Source organism: Colias eurytheme, chromosome 30 (genome assembly GCF_061535395.1).
Source record: "Colias eurytheme isolate Ceu_HAF_F1 chromosome 30, ilColEury1 Martin Lab GWU primary, whole genome shotgun sequence".
In the NCBI taxonomy this organism is placed as follows: Eukaryota; Metazoa; Arthropoda; class Insecta; order Lepidoptera; family Pieridae; genus Colias; species Colias eurytheme.
The window spans coordinates 4,222,440-4,239,124 of NC_143009.1; the positions used below are offsets into that span (position 1 = coordinate 4,222,440).

At 33.1% G+C, this 16,685-nt stretch overlaps 1 protein-coding gene across 2 annotated transcripts in view; it reads right to left on the bottom strand.

Moving 5' to 3' along the window:
• LOC149895792 (scavenger receptor class B member 1-like) overlaps positions 1 to 16,685 on the bottom strand; it is an 88,138-nt gene that overhangs the window by 53,762 nt on the left and 17,691 nt on the right. The window contains exon 1 of one of the 2 annotated variants that reach the window (XM_090118596.1): positions 13,398 to 13,969. The exons of the other annotated variant lie outside the window; for it this stretch is intronic. Within the exon in view, the coding sequence (XP_089974722.1) occupies positions 13,398 to 13,662 (265 nt within the window). The 5' untranslated portion in view covers positions 13,663 to 13,969. Of the gene's footprint in view, positions 1 to 13,397; positions 13,970 to 16,685 lie in introns of those variants that run through there. 2 annotated transcript variants of the gene reach the window in all.

Below are 16,685 nucleotides of genomic sequence, written 5' to 3' on the forward strand. Positions count from 1 at the left end.
GTAAGTTTTAATAGTAATATAATTTCTTGTCAGTAATTTAGTTACATCGATTAGTGTTGTGTTTATTTATATCCATATTTAGTTATTATTATAATGTTTTACGAACGTGAATCCTTGTCTGTTTGTAATGTTTTTACCTTTATACCGCTAAGCAGATTTGTATGAATTTTGATATAGTTGAACGTTATTTTTGTGTTATGTTTGTTTCGTGTACCTACATAAAAATAGGAAGGACTTAGATAAAACTTTTCTCTTGATTCGTATTTTACACACATTCAAAACCACAGGTTAAAATATCGTTAAAAATCGTGTATTAAAACCGTTATTAAGCGTAATAAAACAGTCATTTATCCTCTTTCTAATAGTGTATTCACGTCACGTCAAATCTGCACGTGGCACGTCAGTCAATGGAAACGCGCAATCTATTCATTATAATTTTATCGTGACGTACACGTAAACAAGCGTTGTATAATTGTATAATAAAGTACAAACTGTATACTCGTATATTGTGACGTTGCTTCTGATTATATGGCATGCAGGAAGAATATAGTGCGTAATCGGAAAGTTTTAGTATCTGATTTAGTTTTACTTTGGTATGTGTACAGCTTTTATTAGCTTCAAGCTCTTATTTCCTGACAGATTACGCCGTGAATTGTGCCAGTCATGGTTTATTTGGTACTAGCTTTCCGCCCGTGGCTTCGCCCGCGTTTTCAAAGAAAAACCTGTTCCCCTAGGATTTCCGGGATAAAACCTATCCTATGTCCTTTCTCGGGTATCAAAATATCTCTATACCAATTTTTATGCTAATTGGTTCAGTAGTTTAGGCGTGATTGAGTAACAGACAGACAGACAGAGTTACTTTCGCATTTATAATATTAGTATGGATTATATGAATTTGCCAGTCAGCTCAATTCACGGCATAAACTGACTGGGAATAAGAGGTCGTAAAACGATGCCTGTAGGTTTGTATGTAACCGACTTCTGTACACTCGATTATAATCCACTTTAAACATATTTAATTCAAACTTTATAGACTTGTCAAAGATCGGTGACCATGCAATAATTTCATGGGTTCAAGTGTGTTTTTTTTCGTGTTTTTTTATTATATTTATTAGTGCTAAGTTTAAATAATTTGGAAAATCCAAAAGTGCACGCCTCATAATTTTTTTTTAATAATTATTTATTACTTAATTATTATTTTTGTTTATTTAATAACAATTAAACCACATCGAATCAGACCCTGAAAAATGAAAGGGTTCTATTCCTGAGCATACTCAAGCGTAAGAGAAAAAAAAAAATTTAGAAAATCCAAAAGTGCACGCCTCATAATTTTTTTTTAATAAATATTTATTAATTATTATTTTTGTTTATTTAATAACAATTAAACCACATCGAATCAGACCCTGAAAAATGAAAGGGTTCTATTCCTGAGCATATTCAAGCGTAAGAGAAAAAAAAAGACTCGATTAGTAAAGTATTTCGGTCGCTATCGTGTTAACAAGAAAAAGGATCCGCACATACAGACACACGGACGTCCAAGACAGAACTTTTTTAAACTGTTTTTTAACTAGTTTAAATAACAAAAATGACATCAAAAATATCATGAACGTTAAAAATAGTGTTTTTTCTTAATATGTGTGTGTATGTTTTATCTTACAAGTGCAATGTATGATACATAAAGACATTTTAAGTTTGAAAAATCAGATATTTTGCGCGAAGTGACAGTAGTACCCACCTCAACGCTTCGCTTATGAGGCGTGCAAAAAAATTCAGTGTATATCTATACGTATCTATAATAATACTAATAGGTACTAATAATATTATAAAGCTGAAGAGTTTGTTTGTTTGTTTGAACGCGCTAATCTCAAGAACTACTGGTGCGATTTGAAAAATTCTTTCAGTGTTAGATAGCCCATTTATCGAGGAAGGCTATAGGCTATAATATATCATCACGCTAAGACCAACAGGAGCGGAGCCGCGGAGCGCAGCTATTTTATATGTTTAATTATATTCAATTAGTTTATGTATGGTAAATGTTAACTTCTGTTTTTTTAATTGTAACATTTTCATTCGATTTCTATTTGTTTAACCTTTTGACCGCCAGAGCAAAAACGCATCGCCGTGCCCTCCACGCCAAGCCACAAATTCAATGAGATAACCTTGAAAATAGTAGGGATTCCAAGATGTTATCGATAAACATAATAATTCACGTCTGAATATTTGAATAAACAGCTTATAACACAAAAATAATATTTATTTAACCTCATCTCCTACTGTAAAAACTTAAGACCACATTTATAGCAACTATCAACAAAAAAAATCAACCTTTTGAGATACAAAAATACATATAAAATTGCAGCAAGTTACAGCACTATTCTCTATCAGTTACGCCCCATTGGCATGTATACATGCCAATGGCGCGGGCAACCATCCTTTTTTTTTATAATCTCTCGCTTCTGATTAGGGATGTGTAGCTGTACCTATATTATTATAACTTATCGAGTTTATTTATTAAGTTTATATGAACTATAGGTATTATCGTGGAGTGTTTATTTGTAAATATCAAAACAACTATTACCTTTAAATAAAGGGAATTGCATTAAAACTACATATTTATTTTCCAATCATTTAGTTTAATACTTGAGTTATTACAAATACTAATTATATGTAGGTACCTATTTAGGTCAATTACCATATTTTGATATGACATAGCGACAATTTGTATCATAAGAATATTCTAATAAAGGCACTGATTAGACTTATTAGATTTAGGTAATAAATTTTGAAAACTTCTAAAATGCGCAATAGTTCTTCTGTACTATAAAACTCTTCACTTGCCATTTTTGCGATTATAATATTGGTAGATACCTACTCGATAAAATATTTTTACAACTTTCCGCACTTAACAACACGGCACGCGCTTACGACGTCACCAGTCCGACATCTATTCATGTCAATGGCGCAGAAGGGATTGCATATCGATACTGTGCTAGGGATGCGCATGATTGGCGAAAAGGAAAATATTCAAATCAACAATATCCACAATATAGACAATATGGTATTATACCAAAGAATGTAGTATTTACCTTTTTTCTCAGTGACTAAGCTTATATATTTTTTTTGTAGTTATTACAAAAATTAAGCGAATTAGAGTAATTTCACTGAAATTTTAATGAAGTTACTTGAATATTACACTACATCACTAGTAGGCACGTATACATGTCATTGGCGCGAGAGAACATGCTTTTTTGGCCATTAATTAAGTTATTTTTTGTCATCAAATATTTGAATAACTACTTGGCAATTTTGTTTACTGTGTACAATTATGTAATAACTGGGGATTCAGTTCATAAACTGTATAAATAAAACACGTAAAAGTAAAGGTTTAATATGTTTATTTTGTATTTATCTATGATCTGTTTCTTGGCATGTATAGGTGTCGTTGGCGCACAGGGCACGATTGCGCATGACATCTATAGATGTCATTGGCGTTCAAAAGGTTAATAAAAGGAAGGCATAAAGGTTATTACATAAAGCAACTATAGATTCTGATAATTAAAAAATAAATATTCTTAAGTAATGTGTGAAATTATTTATCTATGAGTCAATATGATCGAGATGAATGAACTTGTATTGAAATTGAAGGCCAATATAATAAGATAAAGCAATAATACAAACCGTTAAGATAACGATTCACTACATAGTATAAAACAAAGTCGCTTTCTCTGTCCCTATGTACCTTTGTATGCTTTAATCTTTAAAACTACGCAACGGATTTTGATGCGGTTTTTTTTAATAGATAGAATGATTCAAGAGGAAGGTTTTTGTATATCATTTAATAGGTTTTAGACAAAGCGGGCGAAGCCGGTTGAAAGCTAGTTATAAATAAAGCAATAAATAAATAAAAACTATAACTTAATATACGTAAAAAATAATTGAACATCATGACATGAATGCTGAGTTCTATTACAATTTGTTTAGCCGTTGCATAGTTAAGCCGTGACAAACATGAAACTGAAAGACGGAAAAAATTGATCATATTTGCTTTTATATCGTAAATGATTGTAAATTAATAATGTTGTTACTTTGAAATCACAGACAGACTTGATTTTTTTATATACTTAAGTCTAGCATGTACTTGTTATTAGTACCTACTTAACCATGACCGTACTCAATAAATGCTTATTAGATTACATAATAACAGATCGATATTACAATGTAGTAAATAGTAATATAGTACAAAATCGTCTGCGATTTTTGTAATAACTTAGGATTATAATTTGACTAGATTTCAACCGCGTTTTCAAAGAAAAACCCGCATAGTTCCCGTTCCCGTGGGATTTCCGGGATAAAACTTATCCTATGTGTTAATCCAAGTTAAGTATATGTGTGCAAAATTTAATTGTAAGCGGTTCAGTAGTAATTGCGTGAAAGAGTAACAAACACACACATACATCCATCGTCACAAACTTTCGCATTTATAATATTAGTAGGATAGGATAGGATAGGTTGTAAAACCGGCTATAAATATATATATTATGTTTCTCTTGTTTTTTGTTCAGTGCAAAAAATAATTAATTACTTTCTTTGAAATACCCATACCTTAACATATTGTGACGGAATAGAACTTTCTAGTGAGTTTGATTTTTTTTTTCAATAAATTCAGGCCAATAGGTGAAATAACAGTTTTATACTGTCTTTTAATTTGTTAATTAATCTTATGATAGTTGACCCGGCAAACATTCTGCCAGGACACAACAACTATTTATTATAGGTATATTTTATACTAGCTGTTCTTCGTGGTTTCACCCGCATTGCTCGGCTCCTGTTGGTCTTAGCGTGATGATATATAGCCTATAGCCTTCCTCGATAAATGGGCTATCTAACACTGAAAGAATTTTTCAAATCGGACCTGTAGTTCCTGAGATTAGCCCGCTCAAACACAAACTCTTCCGTTTTATAATATGTATTAGTATAGATTTATTGGAAATCACACAAAGATATTATAGTCAGAAACATTAACCAAACATTGATGATATGATGAGTTTCAACTTTCATCATATATAACTCATGAACGGCTGAACAGATTTTAATGCTTTTTGTTTTGTTGGTTTTGCTTTCACTTTGGCGAAGCTATTATAAATAAACTCAATAAAACATTTTTTGTTATTATCTCTCCAATTAAAACAAAAAAATTCAGTGGTACAAAAAGAAAACGAATTATTTTAATATTATTTTTTCAAAAAATACATTTTTTGATTAGCGACAAACGAGCGAACCCACTACCATCATCGTCATGTGCCTAACGAGTGGAATTTTTATATATTTATTAATAAAACTAATTTAAATACCTATCGCGGAAATTGGCCAGACACGTTCTTAACCGGTTCCGAGTTGACCTCCAAATCGCAATCGAACGACTGTAATCTCGACTAAGCGATTATAGTGGGTTTGGTGCCGGCGGATGTAAAATAAAAAAAAAATGTAGATATGTATTTGATTGAAATTATATCTTTTATAATCGAAATAAATATTCCGTGTTAAGTTTTTGAAAACATCTCAATGAATGATATTTTTTTTTAATAATCTTATATATAAAAATGAATCGCAAAATGTGTTGGTAAGCGCATAACTCGAGAACGGCTGAACCGATTTCGATAATTCTTTTTTTATTATATTCCTTGAAGTACGAGGATGGTCTTATGTAGAGAAAACGTAAACATGTACCACGGGCGAAGCCGGGGCGGACCGCTAGTTTTTAATAATTGCAATGCTATAAAGATCTAAAAATTATGTTCTTAGGTATTGATTTGTAATATAATTATAACTTTTAACTTTGTCTGTTTGTTACGTCGTTTGTACACCAAATGCACTGAACTATTTTTGATAAGATAGATTTAGATTAGGTTAAACGTATTTACAGCGGATCAAAATATAACACTTAACAAATACTTAATCAAAACTACTGCACCAATTTTGACATTCTCTACTGGTTCCATTTCAAAAATTCTTTCGGTGTTAGATAGCCCATTTATCGAGGAATATAGGCTATATAATATCATCACGCTAAGACCAACAGGAGCGGAGCTACGCGGGTGAAACCGCGGGGCACATATAGAATAGAATAGAATAGAATAGAATAGAAAACACTTTATTGTACAATGCACACAAAAACAAAATTTACAAAAAAACGATATTTAACTTAAAATAAATGTACAATTTGGCGGCCTTATCGCTTAAAAGCGATTTCTTCCAGGCAACCTTGGGATATAGGAAAAATATATCAGTAAAAAGGTAGATAGTGCATAAATACATACATATACAAGAAACTGTAATTATACATAGATAGATAACTTAAGAATCTGTGTTAAGAATCAAATAATATTATACAAAAACAAATGAGAAATGAGCAGTATAGGAATACAAATATTAGAAGAGAGGAAAATAAATTTATATAAATAGATAACTAAATCAGCAAAGAACATATATTATAATGAATTCACTAAACTATAAGTATATAAAACTCCATTTTAATATTTGTGCAATATTAACACCACGGCCACTTTGTTATGCAAGCTTCCAGAACTTTTAACCGGTTAAGGTCGAAATTACGAACCGTTGCAAAAAAACTAAATAATACTAGTTAGTGCACGCGGTTTTGCTTGATAATAATAAATATTTACACATTTTAGATGTTTAAATAATATTATGGATACTGCACCGTCATCTTAATATCATCATTTGAATCTTACTAGCTTGTTAAATTAACGTTCGGCCTAGTCATTCAATTAAATGTCGTGAATGAACTTGCTAATCATTCAATCAAATAGCAGATTCAACCAGGTAGTATTGACTACCATTAATAAATGCAAAAGTAACTCTGTCTGTCTGTCTCTTAACCACTGAACCGATTTGGATAAAATTTGTTAGGAAGATAGGTTGAGACCTAAGAAAGGACATAGGATAGCGTTTTTTACCGAAAATCCAACTGGAATGGAAACTATTCTTAGGTAGGTACGAGTTTTCCTTTATCTACGCGAAGCCGGGTGGAAAGCCAGTTGTATAATATTTAATAGTTAATTTAAATATGTACCTACCTAGTATAACTATGTAATATTTACATATTACATACTATTTCGTAACTTATTTTTAGTAACTTATCTTCTTCTTCTTATATATAAACTAGCAACCCGCCCCGGCTTCGCACGGGTGCAATGCTGATACTAAATACACTACAGAATAACTTTTAACGTTGTACATATATAAAAACATAGCGGCCCGGCCGGCCGGTACCGCCGCAAACGGTACGCCCCGCAATTTTTAAATCTGTAATATCTTCGAAAATATTCACTTAAATCATACGGTGTAAAGGGCCATATAGATCTATATTAAATGAACAATGTATTCAAGGTATTTAATTGGTTAAGGATTAATGCTGTATTGGTTAAAATCGCATCGAAAATTAGCCATTATTTGTCGTAAAAAGTAAATGACAAAAAAAAGTTATTGTGGGTTATCCATAAGAGATAGACATATGCCATCGCGGACTTTTCTGTAGACCTTTTCAATGTGTACAATACTTAGTACATTATTTTGATAAAACTCGTAGGGTTCAGCCTACGTTTGCAATGTAAGCGGATAAAATGTAATTATTTACGACATCACATTAGAAACCTCAAATATAACAGTACTTCTCCACTATTTAATGGATGTTATTATACATATAAACCTTCCTCTTGAATCACTCTATCTATTAAAAAAAACCGCATCAAAATCCGTTGCGTAGTTTCAAAGATTTAAGCGTACAAAGGGACATAGGGACATAGGGAAATAGGGACAGAGAATGCGACTTTGTTTTATACTATGTAGTGATGATGATAGTGAAATGAATCGCAAAATGTGTTGGTATTTGGTAAGCGCATAACTCGAGAACGGCTGAACCGATTTCGATAATTCTTTTTTTATTATATTCCTTGAAGTACGAGGATGGTTCTTATGTAGAGAAAACGTAAATATTATGTACCACGGGCGAAGCCGGGGCGGACCGCTAGTTTTTAATAATATTAATAAATAATAATACGATTCTTATAAAATGCTTTAACATTATGCGTGTACTAGATTTCCGCCCGCGGCTTCGCCCGCGTTTTCAAAGGCAAACCCGCGTAGTTCCCGTTCCCGTGGGATTTTCGGGATAAAAGCTATCCTATGTGTTAATACAAGTTACCCTCTATAATATATGTGCTAAATTTCATTGTAATCGGTTTAGTAGTATTTGCGAGAAAGAGTAACAAACACACACACATCCTCACAAACTTTCGCATTTATAATATTAGTAGGATTGTTTACAATTTTTGCACGTTTTTAAGTCGATATACTTACCTATAGTTATTATCTTATATATAAAAATGAATCGCAAAATGTGTTGGTAAGCGCATAACTCGAGAACGGCTGAACCGATTTCGATAATTCTTTTTTTATTATATTCCTTGAAGTACGAGGATGGTTTTTATGTAGAGAAAACGTAAATATGTACCACGGGCGAAGCCGGGGCGGACCGCTAGTTATATCATAATATTATTATTAACTAGCATTCCGCCTGCGGCTTCACCCGCGTTTTAAAAAAAAAACCCGCATAGTTCCCGTTCCCGTGGGATTTCCGGGATAAAACCTAGCCTATGTCACTCAGAAATGATGTAGCTTTCCAACAGTGAAAGAATTTTTCAAATCTGCCAAGTAGTTTCGGAGCCTATTCAATTCATACAAACAAACAAACAAAAAATCAAACCTTTCCTCTTTATAATATTTGTATAGATAATATCTAGATTTGTCGCATTGTTAATTATAAAATCTTTCTGAAACGGCTGGAGTGTTTTTGATGACTTTTTGTGTAGGTACATAAATGAGATAGATTGTGGAATAAGGTTGTAAAATATTAATTATCATCCTATTATTTCTTGAAATGGAAAATTAACGTTTGCCGGTTGTATTGATTACTAGCGGTCCGCCCCGGCTTCGCCCGTGGTACATATTTACGTTTTCTCTACATAAAAACCATCCTCGTACTTCAAGGAATAGGTATATTAAAAAAATAATTATCGAAATCGGTTCAGCCGTTCTCGAGTTATGCGCTTACCAACACATTTAGCGATTCATTTTTATATATAACTAGCGGTCCGCCCCGGCTTCGCCCGTGGTACATATTTACGTTTTCTCTACATAAAAACCATCCTCGTACTTCAAGGAATATAATAAAAAAAGAATTATCGAAATCGGTTCAGCCGTTCTCGAGTTATGCGCTTACCAACACATTTAGCGATTCATTTTTATATATAAGAAGATTATATTTAAAAAAAAATATTACTTACATGATTTTAGTCATTAATTCCGTACAAATCCGGGTGATATACTAAGTGTTTATATTATTATTATTTCGTGGTAATTATTAAATGTAATAAAATTATTATGAATCGTAAAATTTTACGGTTTGACATCACGATTTATAGAATTATTTAATTATGTTTATAAAATGAATTGAGATTATTTTTATCGGCATTAGTGTAGTTTTGTTAATTTTGCACTTTGTTTCAAAGGGAGGAACTGAAAGTCGGAAAACATATATTTTCCTCTCCCTAAGTGATATATGAGTAAGTGTGCTTTTTCCACCAATAATGTGCGAGGAATGTGTTTGTAAATAACCAATAGTATCGCTTCAAACTAAATGAAGCGATATGATTGGTTCTTTACACATTCCTCGCACATTATTGAAAGAAAGAAGAAGAAAGAAAAGACATTTAGGGCCGGCGCCCACTGCCGGCACGGCGTGGCATGGCAGGGCAGAGGATTTTATTACTAATGAAGTTATTTTGAATCTTATTTCAATCAGTTTAGAATTCAAGTTACTTTATTTCGATGCCACGATGCCGCGACGTATCGCAGGATGCTGCAGCATGACGCGGCACGCCGCAGGATGCGGCGGCATGACGTGTCTTGCTTTGGGGTCGAGGAATTATGATTGCTAGCTAGTTGAAATAAGGTTGAAACTTATGCAGCATTAGTGGGGCTTTTAGCAGGATGCCACGGCATGCCGCGGGATGCCATTGCACGCCGCGGGATGCTCTGCCGTGCCATGCCGTGCCGTGCCGGCAGTGGGCGCCGGCCCTTAATTCAATTAATTCATAAAGACATTTAATTATTGGTGGAAAAGCACCCTAAAACAGAATAACAGACAGCTTATCAGACTTATCTATACCTACTAATATTATAAAGCTGAAGAGTTTGGTGTTTGAACGCGCCATAATCTCAGGAATTACTGGTCCGATTTAAAAAATTATTTCGGTGTTAGATAGCCCATTTACGAGGAAGGCTATATATAGGCTATATATCATCACGCTAAGACCAACAGAAGCGGAGCCACGCAGGTAAAACCGCGGAGCGCAGCTAGTTAGTTATAATTAGTTTTAGTTTAAAAAAGAATAAGCTATGAAGTCATGTGAAAAAATATGTATGATGTATGTTTAATATCGTAATTACGTAAAGATATTAAAATTTATTACGAATTGTTCAATACGAAAAACCATTACAATAAATATAAATTAAATACTGTTTATTAGACTATAGTAGTTTTCTCCGCTTTTCTTATTTATAAAACTATTGTTGTGTGTTGTTATCCTATCCTACTAGGTAATATTATAAATGCGAAAGTTTGTGAGGATGGATGTATGTATATGTTTGTTACTCTTTCACGCAAATACTACTGAACCGATTACAATGAAATTTAGCACACATATAGAGGGTAACTTGGATTAACACTTGGTTTTATCCCGGAAATCCCATGGGAACGATTAACACATAAGATAGGTTTTATCCCGGAATACCCATGGGAACGGGAACTATGCCCGCATAGTAGCATCTTACTTTGAAAACACGGGCGAAGCTAGTAATATTATAACGGTACTTAGTAATATAAAAAAAGAACATCCTCACACCTCGTCATACATAGAAAAATAAAATATAGAACCTGCTCCTTTTTTTAAGTCAGTTAATTAGTCGTATGTTCAACGATATAAACACAAACAATTTACTAAACGCCAATTCCCGCAAAATTACATAAATAATTTAAAAAAATATAATTTATTACCATTAATTATTTTATTTCAGAACGATAACATGTTTTTAACCACAGACTAAACTTTAGAATAAGGAAGCCTATTCACGTTGTATCATTTACGAGATTGGTTTAAAAATCGGTTAAGTACGAGTCGGACTTGTAATAGGGTTCCGTAGAAATAAGATAAGAGGGAACTGCAAAATTGGTCAAACTCAAACTCAAACATTTATTTCTATTCAATAAGACTTCTTTTAGAAGCACTTTCGAATCGTCATTACATATTTTTAACATTTACCACCGATTCGGAAAGCACACATCAAACTCAAAAAATTTGGAACCGTGCCAAATTCTAATTACATATCTTTATTTGTGGAATGTAGATACAAAGATAATCACTACATAGTATAAAACAAAGTCGCTTTCTCTGTCCCTATGTCCCTATGTATGCCTAAATCTTTAAAACTACGCAACGGATTTTGATGCGGTTTTTTTAATAGATAGAGTGATTCAAGAGGAAGGTTTTAGTATATAATTTATTATGTTTTAGACAAAGCGGGCGAAGCCGCGGGCGGAAAGTTAGTAGTTTATATTACAAAGCTTATGATGTTTTATTACTTGTTGTTATAGCGGCAGTAGAAAATGCATTAACTGCCTATCACTATTAGGTACGTATATATTACTACTAGCTGTGCTTCGCGGTTTCACCCGCGTGGCTCCTGTTGGTCTTAGCGTGATGATATATAGCTTATAGCCTTCCTCGATAAATGGGCTATCTAACAAAGAAAAGAAGAATTTTTCAAATCGGACCAGTAGTTCTTGAGATTAGCGCGTTCAAACAAACAAACTCTTCAGCTTTATAATATTAGTATCGATTAAGTTATAATGAGATACAGCCTGGTGACATACAGACAGACAGACGGACAACAAAGTCTCAATAATAGTACTAGTATAGTATATTATCTGCGGTAATATCGTATAATAATATCGTATTCTTTACGTACGGAACCCTAAAAAGAACAATACCGGAAGATCCTTTGAGAACGCATAAATAATTTAAACTATGTTAATTGGTTCCCATAATTAGCTTATACATATTGTATAGAAATTAATTTAACTATGTAGAAAAACCCAGAAATTTAATATGGTCGTTAAAACGAACGAAAATACGTTTTATATTCGTTATATTGGTGTGACATTTTTATTATATTTTTATATTTAACTAGTGGTCCGCCCCGGCTTCGCCCGTGGTACATATTTCGCAATAAAAGGTAGCCTATGTCCTTTCTCGGGTATCAAAATATCTCCATACCAAATTTCCATATGTGTGCTAAATTTCATTGTAATCGATTCAGTAGTATTTACGTGAAAGAACCTCATAAATTTTCGCATTTTTAATATTTAGTAGGATATAATTTTGACCACAATGTCCGGTTTATAAATTTATAATGTACGCATTACTATAAAAGATAAAATTCTTTGAAAAAACCCATATTACCATTTGCATACAGTACATCTTTACTTCTTTAGTCATGGATGTGTCATTGTAATCTTCTTCTTATATATAAAAATGAATCGCAAAATGTGTTGGTAAGCGCATAACTCGAGAACGGCTGAACCGATTTCGATAATTCTTTTTTTATTATATTCCTTGAAGTACGAGGATGGTTTTTATGTAGAGAAAAATGTAAACATGTACCACGGGCGAAGCCGGGGCGGACCGCTAGTTATATATAAAAATGAATCGCAAAATGTGTTGGTAAGCGCATAACTCGAGAACGGCTGAACCGATTTCGATAATTCTTTTTTTATTATATTCCTTGAAGTACGAGGATGGTTTTTATGTAGAGAAAACGTAAACATGTACCACGGGCGAAGCCGGGGCGGACCGCTAGTTCCATATACAAATATGCCCTTTTTGAATCATTATTTTTTCTTAATTTCGTATTTTTATAGGAAGTTAGGTGAATAGTATTTTTATTTGGAAATATTTAATTGTTTATATTATTATTAGTGTTGATAAACATTAGTTTTGATCGTTTCTTAATGACGTGCTTGCGCTATTAAGTTAAATTAGTTTGGCTATAAACGAACGGAATTTTTTAATATTTCAATATACTTAACAATTTTAAATTTTATAGAATATATTTTCATGATTCTCACTTTATTAATTATTAATAATTAATAAAAACGTCTATCTCACGTATCGCAAAATAATTTCATATCCTAAAATCAAAACGGAAATCTCACATAAAATGCCCTATAAAATACAAAGAATTTTAATAAAACTTACATTTTGGTTGCCTCGTAACATGCCCTTTCTTTCTTCTCTCGAACAATCTGTTAATAATCGCCTCCTTCCGCTCGTTAAAGTCCAATTCATCGTTAAATTTATTTAAACCCTCACACTCCGATAAATTCGCATCAAAATTAACAGCATCCAAGTCTATATTTTTTAATCTGTTGTTCCCGAAATCTCTCAGTTCCCGCTCTCCTGTGTTCACTGAAGAATACCTTCGCCCCGTCACACGACTCCAAATTTGAACTAACTCCTTCATATTTACACACTGATCATAACACAAACAAAATACCACTGACAGACTTTTCTAGTGCACTACTAACGTCGCTTAATATTTATTTAATAGCAATATCGATTCCGTAATATTTGTAACACGCCTCCGAATCGTGAATAAAAAAATATAATAACTCTCAACACAAGATTTATGCGAATCACTTAATAGAACTGTAAACACGTTCGGATGCTCTGAAAAAAAAATAATGTCACATTCTTTTCCCGCGCTGTCAAAACATAAATCGCGTGCCACAGATAATGCACGTATTATTTTTTCGCGATGTGACTGCACCGGTCAGCGGTCAGGCGATGTAATGAAACCTCCATATACATAATCTCAGCTTATATATAACATTTCGTATCGGACGTAGAAGCCTGCGAGCGAGTGACGTGAAGGAACTGGTTTTTTATGAAAATTTATAGGTACGCAAAATTGATTATGTTGCACTCATGGAAGAAATTCTCAGGGTCATGTTTGGATACCCGGATCAGTTAGATGCTTATCCGAATTTAATAATCTGTGGCACGATTTCATGACAAAAAATTTATTGCATGATGATGATAACAAATATTTTAATAATTGGCATAAAAAAGATTACCTATTTTTCAAAATATTTCCATAGACACCCACCTCCTAATTACTGTATTGTTATTGTTTTATAATTATGTAATATTTTTAAACTTGGAACAGCATTAAAAGAATAATTTATTGTTTTTTTTTTTTTTTCACCAGCCAGTCTCATTACTATTGACAGCTACTTTTTCTAATCTGTTGATTTATGAAAGATTATTATATTTAGATAATGAATGAATTAAAAAGCGAATCAGGTTTTTCAATGTTACAGAGGGGCGGGTACATTATAAATTGATTTATTTGCGTAGTTATACTCGATGTACTGATGTAGTTTGTAATAATTTTGCAAAACAACAAACGATGATGTATGGCGTATGATTAATGTTTTGTCGAATTTGTTTATGTCTTCTTTTCATATTAATAGTGTAGTTTAAACAAGAAATAAAAACAGTGGAATATACCTACTTAGTGTTGATGCAATATGAAAGGTAAAATAGATAATATAATCTATACTAATATTATAAAGCTGAAGAGTTTGTTTGTTTGTTTGTTTGTTTGAACGCGCTAATCTCGGGATCTACCTACTGGTCCGATTTAAAAAATTCTTTCGGTGTTAGATAGCTCATTTATCGAGGAAGGCTATAAGCTTGCTATAGGCTATATATCATCACGCTACGACCAACAGGAGAGGAGCCACGGGGGTGAAACCGCGGGGCTATAAAGGGACTTGGCAACTTTTATTACTTTTACACGTAATAACTTAATCTGCGTTTAATAATAATAATAAGTTAGTTAATAATAATAAGTAATATATTATATTAATAGTTGATTAAGTATTAATATATTATAATAAACGTCGTTTCGCACACTTTGCAGCGATCGCGTTTAAAATTCGTTAAAACCTATAATAATTTCTAAATGTATAATTTTTATTTTGAGAAATAAATGTCTTAAACTGTTAAATACTTGCGTAAAATCGAACACAAGATAATACTAAATTATTGCATTGTTAGATAGTCCATTTACCGAGGAAGGCTATACCGCGCCGGCATATTATACCGCTTCGCTAATGTGAACATTTTGTCTATGAAAACATCTTCTTATATATAAAATTCTCGTGTCACAATGTTAGTCTGCATACTCCTCCGAAACGGGAGGACCGATTCTCATGAAATTTTCTGTGCATATCGGGTAAGTCTGAGAATCGGCCAACATCTATTTTTCATATGTACCACGGGCGAAGCCGGGGCGGACCGCTAGTAATTTTATAAGATAGCGTCACGAGCACGACGTGCGGGTGGCAAAGTTAGGCGGGTTGCTTATTAGGGGTGTTCACATAGAGTTTTAAGAATTCATCTATTTAAAAAAAAGAATGTGTCTGGAATTTTTTAAGTAATTTATGTACTCAGCGTATGCAAAACTATAACCTCCTTTGAGCTTAGTAGTTAGTATACCAACGGTGGGACACCCGGTATATGTGAGTTGTGACCTTTATACTAACTTTTAACTTCTACATTATCTATCCTGTTTATTAATATATTATTATAATATAATAATATAATTAAAATAATCGTAAACAATAGTCGCTCCCTTGCTAACAATATGATTTATTGAATACTGATAAAATTATAAATAAATTTGTCTGTGTACATAAATAACTTATGCCATATGTGGTTCGTCCTTTTGTTATTATAGGACAATTCGCGGGTTTACACGCAAATACGACCAAGGGAAAAACTTTTATTCCCTATAGTACTTAACTATTCAAAAGAAGCAAGACTTAAAAAAATTGTAATCTATACCATCTTCTAATATTATAAAACTGAAGAGTTTGTTTGTTTGAACGCGCTTATCTCAGGAACTACTGGTCCGATTTGAAAAATTATTATCAGTATTAGCTTTTAACACGCTTTGACTTATAGCTTCACCTGTATGTTTGTATGTAACCGACTCCTTTAGACTCGATTTTGACATTTAAACGGACAGATTTAATTCAAACTTTGTACACTTATCAAGGATCGGTGACAATGCATACGTTCAAGCATCTTTTTATTACACGCTTTATATTAGCTTCACCTGTATGTTTGTTAGCAGGCTGAAGTGGCAGTGGGCTGGCCACATTTGTCGCCGAACGGATAACCGTTGGGGCAAACGCGTTGTAGAGTGGAGACCGCGACTCGGCAAACGTAGTGTAGGACGCCCTGTAGCAAGGTGGAGCGACGATATACGCAAGATTGCTAGTACAGAATGGCGACGAACAGCTGAAGACCGAGCCAAATGGCGTGCCTTAGGAGAGGCCTATGTCCAACAGTGGACGGATAAAGGCTGAAGAGAGAGAGAGAGTATGTTTGTTTGTTTGTAACAGACTTCTTGGCGCGATTTTGACCCACTTTAAACGGCCAGATTTCGTTCAAACTTGTAGATTTATTAAGGAC